The following is a 19,058-nucleotide window of genomic DNA, read 5'->3' as shown; positions in this document are numbered from 1 at the left end:
CTGGTTTTTTTCCTGTTCCAAAATGTTAGCTGCTTTAGCCTTGCCCTCCCTGAGCTTCGGCGAGCCGGGTCCCCTCCCCATGGGGCTTCCGATGGCTCTCGGCCCAGCCACGCTGCAAGAAGTAGCTCTGCTCCACGCTTCCAGCTCAAAATCGTTGTGACTGCAAAGGGCCAGAAACTCACATTAGGTAATTCCCACTTACATCGTGTATCTGAGAGCAGAGTTTGCCCCGATTAAACCCGATGTCAGTGCGTCCCCAGGGAGCTCGGCGCTTGGCCGTAATGGGACATCATAGCTCTCCCGTGTTGAGCAGGGTCATTGCAGGGCTCATAAGAAGCTGAACTGTCTCTTGCTGGTGTCTGGGACGCAGATATATGGTCGATGGCAAGCCAAGGTTCCCCCAGCTTTTCCCAGGCAGTCTTCCATGCTATTTCTGCATCTCTGGGGTGACTCATGCTCCCTCAGTTTAAGTACCACATTAGCCCATCAAAATCACAGAATCACGTACTCAGCTCCAACTTATTCTCTGCAGTTCTATTCCTCCTCTTAGCAACAAATACTCAATAACCTAATTGCTCATTAAAAACCATACTTGCATCTATGTAATCCATTATGTCACGTTGAGACGTGTTGCTCTCACAGGGATGCTGCTGCTCCCCCGCTACTGCGATGAGCGCCTGGCTTGGTAGAAAGTGAGAAGGCAGCATTGCATTGAAGTGGAGATTTTCATCTTCTCGGGGTTTTTTTTATGTCTCTCCTATATTCTGTGCCTTTGAACATCTAACATCTCTTTTATGCTTCACATCTTTCATATGAAATTGTTGTATTGTGTTGCCTATTGAAACCTAGTTTTCCTTTTGTCAGGTTTTCCCCCCTCACCCCTGCTTTCTTCTTTGCTGTATTTTGATCGGCACAACTACTTAGGGCTCCATTTTTCTGGGTGGTTTTTAATCTCCTTAAGTTGTAGCTCTGAAGGCCTTTGTCTGTGATAAACTCAGGTTTGAGCTGATGCTCAGAGAAGAAGCTTTCTAGGCCACTTCTGCTGCATGCGGACCTCGGTGGGGGCTTTGGGGGTATCTGTGCTGCATCCCTCCTTCTAACTCCGAATAGTTACAGGCAGTGTTGTTGGGGTTATTTTATTATTACCCTGTACATCTCATATTGTGCATGCAAATGTCCTTTTCGATAGCATGGGAGTCTGCAATAACGGAAAGCCTCCGTGTTAAATATGTATTTTTGTAAGAGATCCACCAACCCTGCACTTCAGCATCATTTGCTGGCATCCCATGGCAGAGCCACGGTGGTTGTTTCAGAGAATGAGGAGGCTGCAGAATTGTTCGCATTGAGTTGTTCCAGTTATCCATCTCTTAAGAACAAAGTTTGGAAGGAGACGCTGTCAACTGGTGTGTACCTGGGAGGCTGTGGGTTCAGCACTGGCTGGGCTCACTGCAGCCGCTCACAGCCGTTTCCGACGGGGATTGTCCATGCCATAGCCAGTGCTCTGAATCCAACAGGAAAACATATCCTGCCCATGTGTCTCTTCTCACTTGGACTATTTGAATGCATTTTTGGGTTTTTATCTTAAACCTGCAATCTAAAATTCAGTCGTGCAAGTATTAACGAGCTGCTGATCATCCTGCCTCTTTTTTCTGCCCTTCCTCAGAGTCTCAGATTTACACCTATAGTTTGGGCTGGAATTACTGAATTCCAGTCAAACCTTTAAACGTGGACATTGTAATGATCAGTTTTATCCCTCTATCTATTATTTGTCAGGTAATTTTACCATGAATATACTTACAAGAGCTGTCAGAAATCCTCCAAATACAGAGGCCTCTGAAAAAGTTGTTGGCCTTTTCATGTGTGACCCTACTTCTATTGCTTTTGGTTTCCAGGACTCACTAAGATGACCTTTTCCATCACCTTTCAAATTCTTACCCAGGTGTGATGGTTTGAGAGGCACAAGAAACCAGGCAAGGCTTGGAGCTGTAATGCCATCATAGGCACATTTCAGTCCCAAGCCACGTCAGTCTCCTGCGAGCAAAGCATCGGTGCTCTCTCATTTTCTTCGTTAAAAGATTTTGGAGTGAAAACTGTGGAGGGGGATGGAGGGAGAGGGAGGGCAAGGTAAGCCATGCTGCCTTGCTGCCTGTTTCTGATCCTCAGGTTATAGCACAAGCTAAATAGACTATACTAAATTTTTTAGGCTGTTTCACAGACTTACAGACTTTGATCCCCAGCTTTGATTTCCCACGTGGCATTGCAGACCGCTGGTTCTGACGAGAGAAGAGACCCATTAAGTCCTGTCTAGCCCGGTGATTATCATGCCTTTTCACCGTCATGACGGGCTTTCATCCAAGCAGGAGCTTTCCAGACTTACCTCCGTGTGCCCTGGGGAGGATGCTGGCGTAGCTCAGCAGCCACGAGAGTGGGTGTGCGGCTGCAGCAGGACACGCTCCAGCCAGGGCACAAGTCCTGTGCTCAGCACCCTGCTCCTGCCAGGCACGAGCGTCCCCTCCACTGCACTCCCCATTCTCATCTCTTTTTGGCCTTTCTCTACGTGGCTTCAGCAGGATGCTCAGAGTAAGGAGGTGACCCCTTTTTTTTTTTTTCCTAGGGTCTCATGTGGTTTGTACAACAAGCAGGCCAAGAAATAAATATTCTGTGTGTCTCCTTGCCGGAGCAGTAAAGATGAGGGCATTTGCCTGCCTGCCCCGCTCTGTGCTTCTGAGTCCCCAGGCCCCTCTGTACCACATGGCTTTCCTTTTTTTTTTTTTTAAATTTAAATCTAATTTTGCTGCTGTATTGCAGGTTCCCACCTAACTCAAGAGCCACTGTTGCCTCAGGGCTGTGTTGCTGCTTCTCAGTCTTCCCACACCCCTCACATGTGCAGCCTGGAAAAACTTTGAAAAGTCTCTCCTAAATTTGTGCACATGTACTTGGGGTCATCCTAGGAGGAATAGGGTAAGGGTGTCTTTTAACGGGTAGTACTCTTAAAAAAAATCCCTTCTTCAGCAAAACAGGAGTTGCTTCCATGTAATGAGTTTGCCACTGAAAATGGCAAAGGAGAAGCCTGTGCTGGATTTTCAGGAGCAACAGCTGCATCCCCCATGCTGGTGCTGCTCCTTAGCATGCCCGAAACAATGTCCAGGGAGAAATGGCAGCCACCCCACAGCAGGTCCCTAACAGCCCAACAGCAAGGTGAGGGGGAATTGGAGTGTGTGAGGAGGCTGTTTGGAGGGCTCTGATCCCAGCTTGTGAGACCACGTCTCCTCCAGGAAGCCTCCATCGTGCTGGTGGGTCCTCTGGCTGGTCATCCCTGACCTAAGGTCTTGCTGCTTCCACAAAGAGCTTTAATGGAAGAAAAAAAAAAGAAGAAGGGTGCAAACATCCTGACCTGGCAGCTTGTGGAAGATGCTGGGTCCCATCTCTGCCTTCACCACCCGCCCAAGGCAGGACCTGCCACTGGTCACCGGGGCACTGCGGCAGCTTAATTTCAATTGTACTCCGATAGCGCTGATCACAGTGCGTCAGCCCTTGTTTTTATTACTTTTCCTCCCCTCTCTGTGCGCTGTTGAGGCTTGTGGTGTTCTGGCAAACAAGCCTTGACTGTAATAATTTCTGGCCCCTTGTGGGAAGTTGTAACTCCAACGCAGTGAAATATAAACTGGCAGAAAATGGAGTGTTTCCTTCTGCCGTTGTGAGCTGCAGCAGGCAGGCTCAAATGGAGGTTTTCTGTTGGTTTTCCCTCCCCTGCTTTTGTTTTTTTCCCCCCCTCTCCACCAAAGGTCATGGTCACCCTCCTCCAGCCACTGAGAAGGAAACATGCTGGGCTGATGAAATGGCACATTAAATTTGTGCTCGGCAAAGTCACAACTCCAGGAGCTTTGGAAGGAGGCAGCAGTGGGAAACATAAATGTTGTTTGTCTTGTGGTCAAAATGGTGCATCTTGAGTGCTGCTGTGTACTTGTGATGGTGTGGGTGGCAGCCCCGTCACTGCTAGGTGAGCCTCTGCAGAGGTCCCTGGGAGTGGTGGGGAGAAGAAGGAAGGTCTGCAGGCAGCAGGGACATCTGGAGTTGGATGGAGGATCAGCCTGAGTTGGGATTTGAAAGCACAGACCGTGGTCTACACCCTGGGAAAGAGGGTATTGTCTCCAGGACCCATATCGAGAGGGTCTGGTGGTCCGTGCCCACAGCTGTTCAGTGGTTCTCTCACGGTCTGGGGTGGATGGCCTGTCAGGAAGTTCAGGAACTTATGCTGAAGAACAAAGCCCACCTTGCAAGGGACAGAGCTTTTTCAGGAGCTGCTCAGGGATGACGGTTGGGCACCTGTGGGCAGTAGAGATTCCTGCTGGTCTCCCTGAGCTCTTCACCCCTGCTCAACGCATCTTGGCCAGCATGAACACCAGCAGCGTCCCTGTTAACCACAGCCCCTCCCAGCACCCAGGCGGTTTCTTGCATGGATCAGTCACGATGAGCTTGTACCCAGACTTGTTTTCTACTCTTCAGGAACAGAATGAGAGAGAGATGGATGTGATGGACGTGGGCAATGTGACTGGGAGGCACAAGGACCTCAGACCTATGGTGAAGGCCACATCTGAAGGGGATGGGGTGTGACCCCGAAGTCAGAGTGGGTCCTCCCAGGGCAGACTGGGGCTGTTTAGCACACGGGTGTCGCTCTTGGGAAGCTGCTTGAACCCGAGCATGGCACTTGTGTCGAGTCCCCATAGCCTTATGGCTGTTCCTCACCCAGGTTTGAGGCTGGTTAATCTCATCCATTGAGCGCACCCAAATCACAGGATGTCATCCCAGCCTGTGTTCCGTTCTTGTCCCAGCCTCAGAGTTTTATTCCAGCAAATTTTGCTGCTGGTGCCACCCTCCCCTTATGCAGGTTAGCACAGGTTGAATTTCCCATGCAAGCACTCCACAGCCTGTCTCATTGTATTTATTTTGTCCAGGCTACTCTTCCCTGGGCTTGACAGTGTAATTTGTACAGATTTGTGCTGAGTTTTCCAAACCTTCAAGAGAGCTTTTTTGTTAGTGTGAAGCCAGGACAGTAGAGACATTAAACAACAGAAACATTGAGAAGTGAGCAGCACACTTACCATCCAGGAAGGCTTCCTAACCTCTAGAGGTGCTCCTTGGCAAAAACTCCATGGTTCAGAGATTTTAATTAGATCTAATCCTCCAGGTGACCAGCCAAGCATTGAAAGGCATACCAATTTTTCAGTTGCATCCTTTGCTGTAAGAGTTTTTATTATTTATTTTAGATAGATGTGACAAAAGAGCTTGGATATCCCATACATAACATTTTCCTTGAGTGACACTAAGAGGTCTCCAGCATAAGAGATTGTTTTCTCAGTGCAGTTATACTCAGAAAAGTCCCTGCCTGCAAGCTTGTTACTCTGGTCTCCTTTACCTGGAGTGACTTGCATGTGAAATTTGGTCAGGTTTTAGGATCAGAAGTTGTATTTTCTGATTGTCAGAGTTGCCAGCTCCTCCTTGGGGTCTGGAAATGCAGCTGGGGTTTCTTTGCCTCTCATTCACACCGGTTATGGAGCCCTGGCTTTAAAAACATGCCTGACAGCATGGCTGATGATGTGCCAGGCAAAACCGTACCTCTGCACCGTGACTTCCCCTAGAAAAGCTCCAAGCAGAAACAAACACAACCCAACCGTACACAGACAAAGGCAGAGACCAAAGCTGTCATTGCTGGAAAAAACCTCTTCTTCCCCTCCTGCCTGGTTTGCAGTGGAGCTTGTCACAGCGGGAAGGCTATGTTTGTGCATCTCCTGTAGTGGCTGGGTGGTTTTGGAGATGCGCAGGGCTCTGATCACAGCCCGTGGCTCTGCTCATGGTGCCTAGCCTCTGCAGGAGAAGGTTTCATGCTGTCGTGGTGAGCATGGCTGTGCTCAGCCATCCCAGCTTGAGCACTGGCTGTGCCCAACTCACTGCCAAGGGCACCTTCAGCGACCCTGGGACATGTATTGCTTCTCACTGCTGCGTTTCCTTGCTGCCTTCAGGGTGTTGCGTCTCTGGACTCCCAAATGAGTCTAATCACAAGCCCAGCATATGTCTGGCTTATATATTCATCTGGATTGAAAGGAGGTGCAGGATTTGTTCACTTCTGTAGGGCAGATGTTCGTTATCTCTGGCTCTTTGGAGGCCAGGGTCACACTTAGCACCTTTCTGCCTGCTGAGGTATGTTTGACGGGTCTTCAGCCAACCCCTGGGTGCTCTCGGAGCTGTTTGTCTTCCATCCCACCATTGTACTCTTCCTGTCTTTGCCCTGAGAGAAGTTGCTGGGGCTGGACAGGGTGCTGTGATGCTGCGGGGCTGCAGCACCGTCCCTGGCTGGAGGGGCCATGGCTGTCCGTGTGACTGCAGGTATGGCTGGAGGTGAGAGCAGTGATTGTCATCTGGGAGACAACTGCCTTGGGTCTAGGGGCTGCAAGGGGCAGCTGCAGGTTTTGGCACTCATGCTGTTTGCCTGCATCGACCCCTGATTCTCCAGGCCATCAGAGATGCCATCGCTGCTCTGCACAAAGAAGGGGTTGGCCACCTGGGTCATTTCCCACCATGCTGAGGTGGAAAGTAACATCCTGTTGCTGCAGGAAAAGACTCTGCTGCACCTGTTGACATGGTGAGGGATAAACACATCTTGGTACGTGCATCAGGTCCCACCTGGACCCAGGCACTACCAGAAGCTGGTTTGCTCCCAGGGATGCCGGGGCTGCCGCAGCGCCTGCACATGGGGATCTGAGGGCGCACGTGTGGACTGTGCTGTGAAAAATCTCTTCTGCAGGAGGATCCTGAAGCTCCTGGGTTTGTTCTTTCTCCTTCCTGCCCTGTCCGGGCAGATCACTGATGTCTCCCTCCTCGGCAGGGTGCCTGTGCCGGGGCTCTGCCTGGGTGCCTGCCACAGCAAGTAGGTGAAGAAGGAGAAATCAAAGGTGGCTTTCAACAGAACCCCTTCTCCTGCCTTGAGGTCAGCTTGTAATTGCAGTTGGGAACCCACACACTAGATCTGCCGCCTCTGAGCCGTGGGTGACTCCTAATGGTGTGAGAAGCAAAGCCTGGATGGAGAAGGGAGGGGTGGGTTGACATGATCTTAGTGTTCTGCTGTAGTTCTGGGAGCCATGGGTTTAATTCAAAGCTGCTCCCTGCCCAAGTCCATTTGTCTTCTGTTTTTGTTTTTTTATGACCCTGTCTGCCTCTGTCTCTCTTATTTCTTGGATGATGCTTGGCACTGGCTGCTCCAGCAGTTTTCTGGTAGCGGTAAGAGCTGTGGGTGTTTTGCTGTAGCAGGGATGCATGACCTTTGTCTGGCTGCAGTGCAATTGCTGCTTCAAACTCGAGCAAAGGCTGAAGTGCTGGAGCTGTTCCTCAGAGCGTGAGAGACCTGGGATCAGGGAATGTAGACAGCCGGTACGTTGTGCTCCAACAGTGAAAGTGCTGCCAAAGAGGGAGCAGCATGTAGCATCTAACCTCTCCGACACCTTCCAAGATGTACTAGAAGTGGGTTTGCAAAGTGTCTGTGTGGCCGAGGTGCCCCTACCCGGGCAGCCGGTACCCGGGGCCAGCGCGGACCGTGGGTCAGCTTGTCTGTGTCTGCCTGGGGCAGCTGTTCACATCCAGACCTGAAATTTTATCCTGGTTCTTGCAGACAGAAGAATGCATTTAGCCATTTATAGTCCTTGGAGAAAAGTACTTCAAGCAGGAGACGTGTGGGTGGTGAGACTGGGTGTAATTTGTGATTCAGAGGCGCCGGGGACAAGCAGGACCTACCTCCAGGTGAGCTGGAGGCCGGTGCTGCAGCACAGGAGCATTTAAATAAATCAGCATGTTAACAGCAAGCGAGGAGCAGGTGAGAGGGGGAAAGTGAGAGCTGAAATAAAAGGCTATTAAGGAATAGATGTGATGCAAAGCAAGATGATTAGTAACTGTGAGGGAAACACAGGGCAGGGCTCCTTGCCAGGGGAAGACGGGTAGGACGTGGGCACGTGGTGGGTGGTGTGGATGGCCCAGCGTGCCCTTCCCTAGCCCCGCTGCCACTGCTTCAGGCTGCATCAGTTGTGTGCTGTGTTTGAGGTGCTCTGTAGGGCTTTGCACCTTCCCATAACCGTGAACTGCGGTCGGTGGGAGCTGGGGGGTTTGCTCTGGGGTCAGGCTGGATTGACCCTCGTCCATGTCCACTGCGGGGTGCTGCCCCCAACAGACCCGCAGTCCCTCCCACGCTGTTGGTGACCTGCCTTTTGCTTTTTTCCCTGCAGCAACCCCAAAGTCCAGATAGAAGCAATCGAGGGGGGTGCGCTGCAGAAGCTCCTGGTTATTCTGGCTACAGAACAACCTCTGGCTGTCAAGAAGAAGGTGAGTGAGTGGAGGCGCATCTCTGGATAAAGCCGTTTTTTGTGCTGAACTCTATTAAGTGCTCCCTGGGACATTGCCGACATTGTGAGAGTGTGGGACCCTGCGCTGCTCCCCTCGCTGGGTGGGCTTTGCTCCCCAGGGGTGCAGGAGAGTGACCCTGGGTGCTGGACCTCCCCCAGCAGCCCTGGCTGGCCAGTGCCCACCAGCCTCCCGGCACTGTGGGTCTCGTCCCCCCTGCCAGCAGCAGCCCGCACGGCAGCTCTGCCAGCCCCCCAGGGACAGGGCTCAGTGCTGCGGCTCCTCCCGGAGGAGAGGGGACAGTCCCCGTGGCAGGCGTAACAATCAGAGGCTAACAACCACCAGAGCTGACGTTTGGGAAGAACTAATTGCTGGAGCCAGTCCTGTGTCCTGCCTTTGGTGGTGGCTTTGGAGCTGAGAGCCCCCAGCCAAATGTGCAGCGCTGTCTGTCGGGGTGGGGGCTTCCTCGACGCCTCCCTTCCTCCCTCCTCACCGTAATCCCTGGAGCATGAGATCTCATTACCCTCGCTTTAGCGTGTGATGCTGCCTCTGTTCATGGGCCATAAAATTATCTGGCTGCTCCTGAAAACCCAGCCCCACCATTTAACGCAGTGACCTCCTGTGAGAGGGGGTTCGGCAGAGCAAGGGAACCACCAGCTCTTTTGTTCATCTTTAATGCACCCGCTGGTATGCAAACAGCAGTGTGTTGCCAGTGTTTTAACAAGCTCCCACAAACGTGTTCCCCTTTAGTCCATGGTAGGAGTCTTCCAGTGAGTGAAGGGCACAGGGGAATCCCTTTGCTTTTGGCCACGGGTGTGAGGAGGTCCTGGCTGGAGTAGTGCACCACGGGACATTCCGTGCTCAGGAACTCCTCCCAGGAGTGCCTGTGGCTCAGTCTGGAGATTGTTTTGGGTGGGGAGGGAGGGCTGAGCATGCAGAGGCCCTCACCAGCATCACTTGAACCCTGGGTAGTAGGTGCAGGACAGTTCTTTCCAGGAAGCCTGAACATGTCCCACTGGCAGCCCCTGGAAAGAGTGAGAGGGATGAGCTCAGTACTGCCGTTTTCCTGTGTGGCCATATGAGAGCCTCTGAGGGTTGAACCCCCTTTTCCAGGAGGACAGAGACTTATAATTTCTAGTTCCTATGCCGTGTAAAGTCTCCTGTCTCTCTCCAGGCCAGGGTCCCAAGGACAGGTCGGTGCCCCAGCCCGTTCCCACACAGGGCAGCAGCCCCACAACTCTTGCTCCGGTGGGTTTTCCACCCCAGCACTCACAGTGGTGTGCAGCAGCGAGGCCAAAAGTGCATTTCTTCCCTCCCCCATCTTTTGGCCTATGGTTAAAAAAGGAGATGGAAACATCCTCCAATTCACCAGCGGCAACTCGTAAGATGGAAAATAGAAACAAACGGGACTGGGGAAGACATGGCTGTCAGCTCGGATCTGTCCGCAGAGAGCGGGGATGCACGGTCCGCCTCGGCGTGCGAGGAGCCGGCTCTGCTCGCTGGCAGGCACCCAGAGGAGCGTCCCCATCCCTCTGCCCTGCCCCGGGCAGCATCAGCCCGGCCCTTCTGCAAACCCGCTGTCAAAACCAGACGAGTGGCCCCTCATTGCCTCCTGGCTGTTAACCCTGTGCCACTCAGGGCCCAGGAGGCAAGGCTGGGTGTGCCGGTGTCTCTCGCTGGTGGTGTGTGATGCTGCACGTGACAGACCCTGTTTTGGGCTGTGTCCTGGGAAACATCATGGTCTTGTCCTTTGGCTGTGTGGGTGCAAGGGAGAGGGCATTCCCCAGGTGTTCAAATCACCTGGAGAGCAAATCCTGTGAGGAGAGATTGAAGGAGCTGGGACTGTTCAGTGTGAGGAGGAGAAGGCTGAGGGGAGACCTCATCACTCTCTACAGCTCCCTGAAAGGACATTGTAGAGAGGTTGGTGCTGGTCTCTTCTCACAGGGAATTAGAGACAGAACAAGAGGGAACGGCTTTAAACTGCAACAGGGGAGGTTCAGACTGGACATGAGGAAAAAATGTTTCCCAGAAAGAGTGGTCAGAGAGTGGAATAGGCTGCCCAGGGAGGGGGTGGAGTCCCCATCCCTGGATGTGTTTAAGGGTCGTTTGGATGAGCTGTTGGGGGATGTGGGGTAGGGGAGAACTTCGTAGAGTAGGGCTGATGGTTGGACGCGATGATCCCAAGGGTCTTTTCCAACCTGAATGATTCTGTGATTCTGTGATCTCATCCTGTGCTGCACGGTGCTGGCCAGCCTTCGCCCCATCCTTATCCCATAGCCGGGCTCTGTACCGAGGGCCGGTGGGGGCAAACTGCGAGGAGAAGTGAAGGCGTTGGGTCTGTTCAGGTGCTGGCCACAGGTCCCTCTGGGTTATTGTTCTAGCAAACACGGTGACAGTCTGGGTTGGAGTTTGGGTGGAAGTCACCCAATTTTGGACAGCCTCACAGCGCTGGGGAGGGCTGGGATCAGGAGAGAAGGGGACTCTTGGAGATGCCCCTCAGCAAGGAGAGGTTTGAATGCATCTGCTGGGGAGCTCCACACCGATGAGTTGGAGGGTGTTTCTCCTGTCCCCGTGGGATGCCATGAAGAGGCTGCGCCAAATGTGGCGGCTGTGGCCACCGTGCTGATGGACCTCTCTCCATGCCAGGCTCTCTTCGCACTCTCCTCCATGCTGAGACACTTCCCCTACGCCCAGCAGCAGTTCCTCAAGCTGGGTGGCCTCCAGGTCCTCAGGAGCCTCTTCAGGCAGAAGGGGATGGAGACCCTCCATGTCCGTGTGGTGACACTCCTCTACGACCTCATTGTGGAGAAGGTGAGGAGCTGGGAGGGAGGGGACTAGACCCGGCCAGGCACTCCCCACCTTCACCCCCTCACAGAGCCAAAGGGGCTGTCAAGCATCCTCACAGGACGAGGGTGAGGAGGGGCCAACCCAGCATCGGTGCTGGTCTGTGCTCTTGGGATGAGTCCCCTCCAGCCCACAGGCCACTGCAGCGGCAGACAAATGCCTGGGAGAGCCCAGAGCCAGCTTAAATTTTTATTTTTCATTAAACCACCATCGTTGTTTCCACCTGAGGGTGTTTAAATTACAAAATGGCAAGGACCTGAGTGGGGAAAATAGGCACTGGACTGCAGTAAGCTTGGCTGTGGCTGCCAGCCAAGTGCCCGGGGACCAGCCGCCGCTGCCGTGGCCCTGCCTGCTGGAGAGGCCTTGCCTGCCTGCACGTCCCTTGCTGGAGCCAAGCCTGCAACGTTAAGTGTTTTATTTTCAAATACCTTGGATTACGGCTGTAAATGTCAGTTTAAAACCCATCTTTCCTTGCCATTGCGTGTTGTTTAGTCTGTGTGTTTCTCTTACTCTAGAGAATGGAAATTAAATCCACTTTCACTCAGTTTATAGCCAATTTGCCCTGCAGATTATTACTGCTGTAATACTTGGGTTTCAGGCACCGCAGAGCAACGTCTGTGTTTTAAAAGAGTTGTTTTCCAGGAGACTTCATAAAGGTGCAAATTATTTTAGCGGGTCTGAAATCTTATCATGTGCTGGCTCTAATGCACAGCGATGCTGTCTGTCTGCTCGCATGGAAAGGGAGCGTGTGTGGGCATTTTACCTGAACCGTTCCCGTTCGCTCCTGCTGCACATTTCACAGCCGCCCCTCCAGCAGCCCTCTCTGTTCCCAGCTCTGCTGTGGCTGGGGGCAGTCCGCAGCCTGGCAGATTCTCAGGTTTATGTTAAATCAATGACTCTTCGCTGCCCTCCGGGCTGGGAATGCCGTGTATCAATCCCAGCCCCATCATGGAGGATGGGAGAGCCCTTGGTGCCTGGTGGGGAGCAGGGCTGGTGTGAGCCGGGGTGGCAGGTCTGGACTGGGCTGGATGACGCAGTCAGATGGGTTGGTTTGAAAATCATAAACTACCATTGGCAGCTCTCTGTGCTGAAGCACAAATTTCTGGGGCTCTGAACAGCTTTTTCTGCTGCTTTCCTTCCTTTTTACCCCAAATCCTTCATGGCCAGTGGGGTTTTAGCTCTCTCAGGAGACTGGGAGAGGGGAGGTCCCCTCGGCGTTGTCCCTCCTTGTCCCCGCTGTGTCCTGCAAATCAGTATGACCAAGCTCCTGGCACCCCGGGGGACAGCAGGAGGCCGTTGCCAAGCTGATGAGCAGGTCAGGGAAGATGTTATGGGCGCCCTCGGGGACCCAAGCGGCCCCCAGGGATGAGGTTGTCTGGTTGCTTCTTGCAGCAGCTCCTGGGCACACTGGCTGCCCTCCCCCTTCCCCAGGGCTGGATTTCTGCTCCGCAGCCCCTAGGAAGCCCTCGGCTCCCTTCAGCAGGCCGAGGCGAGCAGCCCTGTGTTACACAGAACTCATTAGTGAAGCACAGACATAGTAATTAGCACAGGGGGCCGCCAGCCAAGCCGGGAGGATCCACTGGGGGAATGGAGCCTGTTTGGGGAATTTCACGCTATCGACAGCCGCTCCACCATAGGCTGTCGGGGTGGTGGTGGGAGGTTTCCCTTCCTCCCCCTGGCCCTGGTGCCACTCGGGGCAGGTCTCTCTCACTGGGAAGGGAGCTGGCAGCCCTGCCTGCCCCGGGACCCATGGGCACCTTTCTGCTCTCGGCACCGTCCCTGCAGAATTTCAGTATTGGGGGTTTTCTGGACCAGGCTGGGAGGGGAAGGTCTGGCTGTGGCTGGAGGAGACTCAGATCTCCATCCCTTCTGTAAGAGCAGCACGAAGCCAAGCGGTGATGTTGTTAGGTGCTGAAGGAGCCTGTCCAGCAGCCCAGAGCAGCAGACCCAGAGACTTTACAGGTCTTCTGCTGAACGTCTTTCCCCTTGAGTCCCCTTTCAGGGCTGCGTGATCCTTAAAGCCCTGGCCACTGAGAGTTTTCCAGGGTGGGCAGCCAGCCCCTGTGGCCCACTTGATGCCCAGGCAACAGGGAACCAGGACACAAGCTCCTCTTGGTTTTCTGTTGCAAGCCACCTTCCAAGGCAGGTGTTACGGGTGTGCATCCTCCTCTCCACAGAATCATCTAGGTTGGAAAGGACCTTGAAGATCATCTAGTCCAACTGTTAAATGTGTCACCTCACGGGAGCAGTTGCTCTCTGATAGGGATATTAATCCATGTTCCACCACTTCCCACAGATGCTGCTTGAGGACTCACAGCACGGAGATCAAATGGCTGAGAAAATCCAGCAGTACCGGCAGGTCAAGCTGGTGCCGGCAGTGGTGGAGCAGGACTGGTGCGTGGTCGTTTCCAACCTGCTGGCCATGCCAGAGCACGACAGTCGGGAGAAGGTCCTCAAGATGGTCGGGGTGCTGATGGCCTTCTGCAGGGAGCGCTACCGGGGGGACCAGGCCCTCAGCACCACCCTCAGCCTCCTGCGCAGCGAGTACGAGGAGCTGGCGGCAGAGGAGCAGAGGGAGGGTGACAAGGACGGCTATTTCAAGGAACTCCTTGGCTCTGTAAATACCATCATTCAGGAATTAAGATGAAAATAGCTGTAGATTCAGTTCAATGCCAGATAATCGAGGGCAACAGCGTGAGTTTTGATGGCACAGTTGTAAATGCACTTTTGAATAAACTGCTGGACTGAATGAGATCCCACCACTGGGCGAGTGTGCCAACAGCTTCGTTATTAAAACACGCGGGTTTGGGGCCACGTCTTCTTTTGCATGGGGTACTGCTGGAAGAACAGAGGTGTATACCTTAGGGGGGATGAGGTGGAGTCTCAGCTTACGCTGCCTCCAACCATGGTACTTTATGAGTGTTCTCAGTCTGTCTGCAGGATGATTTGGGGTGGGAAGGACTGAGGGATGTGGGACTGTCCTTGTTAAGCAGCTCTGCTGCACAAAGGGAAGCGTTTGCTCCCGCGGCTCTGATCTGCCTTTGTTCTTGCCTGGCGATGACCCACGGTGTCTGTGATCTTTTATTTGCTTCTGTATAATGTGTCTCTGCACTCAGGCAGCACCGTTGGCCTTTGGATTGTTTTGTGCTTGTACGGGAGGACTGAGTGTCGTTTCCTTGTAAGGGTGGAGGGGCTCTCTGGAGGTCTCTAACCCAGCCTTGGCTCGGGGCAGGACTAGCCCTGGGTTGTGGGGCTGTGACCACCCCCCAGCTCCACCACCCCTCTGGGTAGGTCCTGTGGCTCCACCATGGCAGCTCCTGCGGCCCCTCTCTGCTCGGGGACCAGCCGTGGCCAGTGCTCTGGGCTCAGAACACCCGCTGTGGCACGGCCATGGCACCGCCCCTGCCATCGCAGGGCTACCCAGCTGGGGAGCCACGCTTTGCCCTACAGCAAACCACTGAGGCTTTCTGCTTGCGTTGTTCTTGCCTTCGGAGATGGCTTCCAAGACAATCTCTCGGCCAAGGATTTTCCACCCATGCTGTGCAGCACGCTCTCCTTGCCGGGCTGGGCTGGGCATCTCCCTTCACACTCCTCCTCCAGTTGCAGCCTCTCTGCTCTTCCCTTGAGGCTCAGGTGCCCTCCCCCCGCCATGAACCTCCTTTGGTGTCTTCCTCACACTGCATGGGCCATTGGGGAGGATGTTCTGCCTTCTCCTCCTCGGGCTGATTCTCCCACCCCACATTGTCCTTCCTCAGGCAGCGCGATGAGAGGTGAAGGCAGGGCGAGCGTTGGGACACCCCAGTGTCAGGCTGCCAAGCTTTGGGCTGCGGAGCGACGCGGGGGCTGCTGGCACCCCGCACCGCGCAGGCCCCGCTCCCGGCGCTGGAGCAGGCGATTATTTATAATTCCTGTAGTCACTTGCAGAATTGCTTTCTGGCAATAACAGGTATTTCAATCACCGCTACTCCTGCCGCCGGCTTAATAGGACCCAGGGGCTGCAGCACCAACGTTACCAACACAAGTGGAGAAAAATAAATTAAGGAAAAAAGCCCAGCTGGTCCCCCACCACCCCCCCAGCCCTGAGCCGGGGCCAGCGCAGCCTCGCAGGGCTTTGCCACCGCCGGTGATGTGCCCACACAGCCAACGACAGCGGGGCTTTGCGAGGGGCTGTGTGATTTATCCCCCCGCTGCTCATCCGGGCAAGCAGCTCCCCGCAGCCAGCGCAGCCTGGCAGGCGATCGATTGGGCTATTTCAAGGCTATTAGCCCTTCTTGATGCTAAAATACTTCTGGCTACCGCTTACAGCATGTCAGTTGTTGTCACTGTTAAGTAGCAGAGCTAATTATAAACATTGATTTTTTTTTTTTTTTGGTCCTTCTCTTTTTGGGTTTCGATTCAGGCTGTTTTGTTAGGATTAAAAATGATTTTTCTTTTCTTTTCTTTTTTTTTTTTTTTTTTTTCCTGAAATGCATTTCCCAGCCAGTCCTGCCAGGGTTTTGCTTTGTAGGTTAGAAAAAAACACCCATATCTCTGATGTCAGTGGCCAGGGTGAGCTTGGGAAGAGGCTTGTCTGTGCAAAGTGAACCCCCAGGGCGATGCCGTGGGGAAGGGGGTCTCCAGCCGGGGAGCAGAGCTGACACACGAGGTATCAGAGCACGGATTTCTTCAGCCCTGCCTGGCCTCATTGCTGTTTCACAGCTGGATTTAATTGAGGTAGGGAAGGTTTAACACCTGTGTAAGGGCTGAGCAGGGAGAAAACCAGCAGCAGCAGCGACTGTGCTGGACCAACCCTCTCCCTGTTCAACCCCCGAAGTCAAAGCTCCACTCCCTAATCCTAAAAGTCTTAAAAAAAGGCAAAGTTTCTGACAGCATTGCATTTGCTGGGGGCCACCACACGTGGCACCCCCAGCTGCTCCCCACAGGCCGCAGGGGCTGGCACGGGGAGGGGGAAGTGCTGGTGGCTGGTGTTTGCTGCTCTTATGCCCCGCCGCGGGTGGGTCCTGCGCTGCGGGAGAGCACGGTGCCTGCAAACCGGGAGGGTCACGCATAATGTTAAAGGAGAGAAGAGAAAAAAATTAAAAAAAAAATCCTGGCCTTGCTTATCACAAGCCGTTTGGCAGCTCACTGAAGACACTTGCAGTGCAAAGGTTTTTTGAGGCCCTTTGACCCTGCTGCTGTTCAGTGACCTTTGCATCCAGCAGCTGTGGCCAAACCCCCAGGGCAGCGCTGGAACCATGCTGCCCCTCGACCCCGGGGCAAAGGCATTTTTGTAGAGCCAGTTGCCTTTGGGGGGGGTGTGTTGCAGCCGTGAGCCCCTGCCCCCAGGAGGTCAGTCACCGGTGCCAAAGGCCATCTGGGCACTCGCCCGGAGGCTTTGCTCTTGGCGGGGGCCAGGCTGCCAGGTGCGGGCACCCCCACGGCCCCAGCTGCTGGTTGTGTCAGGAGTGAGAGCCCTCCCTGCCCCCGTGGCTCCAGCCCTCGCCTCCTCCCGGCCATGGCGGGGTGGGTCCCTGTGGCTGGGGGGGTCCCAGCTGTGGGGTGCTGCCCAGGGCCGTGCTGTGCTGCTGCAGCCCCCCTGCTCCCAGCGCAGCTCCCTTTGGTGGTTGAACACAACATTGACACAAATTATCTGGAAATACTGAGCATCGTGTGTGTTAAATAAAATGCAGTGACCCAGGCAGCTCAGCTCTGGCAGGCTCCCCTCTCAGCAGAGCAGGCAGCCGGACACTCTCCCTCTCAGGTCCAACCCGCTGAGCCCCGTCCCCCCTTTACCAAAGTCAAGGCAGAGGACGCCCTTCCTCCCCCCAGTGCCTGGACACCACGGGGATGGGCATGAGGCCGGGCAGGAGCAGCAGAGCTGGCGGTGACAGGCACTACGGGTGGCCCCACGTGTCCCTGGAGGGTGGCGGAGAAGCGCAGGCGAGCACTGGGCTGATTCCCCCGTCCATAAATGCCAGCCCAGGCTGGTGTCCCCGCTAATGACAGGCTTGTTCCCAAATGGCGTTGCTGGTCCGCAGCCTGGAGTAATGGCAGGGCTTCTGCCCCGCTGCCTGCCTCTCCCTCGGCGGCTGCGGGCAGGACGGGGACAAGCCGTGCTCCCTGCGCCGCCGGCAGCTCGGGGCGTTGTGGGCACGTCCCGCTGTGGTGACTCAGGTCCTGCTGACCCCAATTCCCGCAGCGTGGCACGGCCCCTGCACCCACCACCATTCCCGCCACAGCAGCTCCCCCGCGCTGGGCACATGGTCCAGGCCTGGGGCAAGCAGGGACGGGAGGGCCCCGGGGCTGGGGGGGGGCAAATGGAGACCCCAGGCAGGGCTCAGCAGACCAGGCACCTCTGCGGGTCTGGGGGAGAGGAAGTGGGATAAAATCCTTGATTGTGGAGATAACGGGGATCATCCCACCCCTGTCCCCCCCCATCCCAGGTGGGCATTAAGCCGCAGCCTCTCTGGGCTGGCATCACGCACGCGGCCAGGCCCGGAAGGGCGTTATTTCCCTTTGCGCCCACAAAAGCCTCAGGAGGGTCCTGCTGGCTCAGCCTGAGCTCCCCCACCCCCAGATCCTGGCGCGTGGTGGGCAGGGAGGGGGCTCGGCACAGAGACCACCGGCTCTGCTTCCCCGGGATGCTCGCCAGCCTCCAAAATCTGCAGCACAGGGAAGCCCTGAGCCTTCAGCATGGGAGCAGCTGACGTACCTTAATGGATTTTTCCTTTTCGAACCCCTTTGTTGGGGGTTTTGAACCCACACGCCCCTCACCACCCACTCTGCCCTCCCAGGTAATTGCATATTTGAGGTTTGGCTGCCTCAGCTTGTGTTGAACCCGGCGCTTGCTGCTGCCCGTCCTGCTATTAGACAATACAGCTCAGGGTGCTTCGCTCCCCTCTCCACACCCATCCCGTCCTCCCACCGGCGTCCCCCAGCCAGCCAGGAGAGCCCCCAGCCCCCAGCCCGGGGCCGGGCTCTGAGCCGGGCAGCAGCAAAGCTGGGGGGGGCGCTGAATGGAAAAGGCATTCGTTAAAGAGCATTAAACCTCGGCGCGAACCCTTCACACGCAATTAAAGCAGCATAAATTCAACGTGACTTGATTCACCGCTGAATTGAATTAAGAGCACTTGAAATTTGGAATAAGACTCTCTCCTGAGGATTTAATGTGGTTTCACTAATACACTTCAGGAGATAATGCGGGTTCATCTTCCTGAGCGTCCCTGCCCAGCCAGGTCCCCACTCCTGGGGCAGGCGGGAGGGCTGCTGGCCTGGGGCCCGGCCTCACTGGGCGCTGCCATCCCACAGCGGTGCAACAAAACCCCCAAATCCTTCCTGTTCAACAAATATTTTGGTGTATTTCGGGGGGTGACCGGGGAGCAGCCATGCCTGGCTCCCACCCACACACGCTGGCGGGCAGGGAGCTCCCACAGCCCTTCCCTGCCCAAGCCGCTGCGGGTCCCCTCCATCCCCAGCCCCCGGAGCCCCGTGGTTTCTGCTCCGGTTAACGGGACAGCGGTGCCGAGCCGCAGGGGACGTGGGGGACGCAGCTGAGCAGCTTTCCCACCTTGTGCCCCCACGGCTTTTACACCCTGACACGGCCACGCTCGCTCCCTCCCGGTGGAGCGTTCCCCTCCAGCAGCCGCAGCGGAGACCAACTGCACGAGCCTTTCCCCAGCGCTTAATTACATCAAGCAGTAATTACTGTAATTCTTTTCAATTGGCTCTCTAATAAAGTTACAGCTTCACTGGCGCCCGGACCCCCCTCGCTGTGCGGCGCAGCACCGCTGCCCTGAAGTGTGGTTTCACACGTGAGGTTTTACCTGACACACCAGGATCAGCATATTTAC

At 55.0% G+C, this 19,058-nt stretch overlaps 1 protein-coding gene across 4 annotated transcripts in view; it reads left to right on the top strand.

The window, feature by feature from the left end:
• SIL1 (SIL1 nucleotide exchange factor) overlaps positions 1–13,988 on the top strand; it is a 100,646-nt gene extending 86,658 nt beyond the window's left edge. For all 4 annotated transcript variants that reach the window (XM_074838679.1, XM_074838676.1, XM_074838677.1 and 1 more), the window contains 3 exons: positions 8,271–8,367; positions 11,032–11,196; positions 13,526–13,988. In XM_074838679.1, the coding sequence (XP_074694780.1) occupies positions 8,271–8,367; positions 11,032–11,196; positions 13,526–13,876 (613 nt within the window). In that variant the 3' untranslated portion in view covers positions 13,877–13,988. The remainder of the gene's footprint in view (positions 1–8,270; positions 8,368–11,031; positions 11,197–13,525) is intronic.
• The last annotated feature ends 5,070 nt before the right edge of the window (positions 13,989–19,058 follow it).

This window comes from Strix aluco, chromosome 13, assembly GCF_031877795.1.
Source record: "Strix aluco isolate bStrAlu1 chromosome 13, bStrAlu1.hap1, whole genome shotgun sequence".
In the NCBI taxonomy this organism is placed as follows: Eukaryota; Metazoa; Chordata; class Aves; order Strigiformes; family Strigidae; genus Strix; species Strix aluco.
This window is presented reverse-complemented; position numbering and strand designations above follow the sequence as displayed.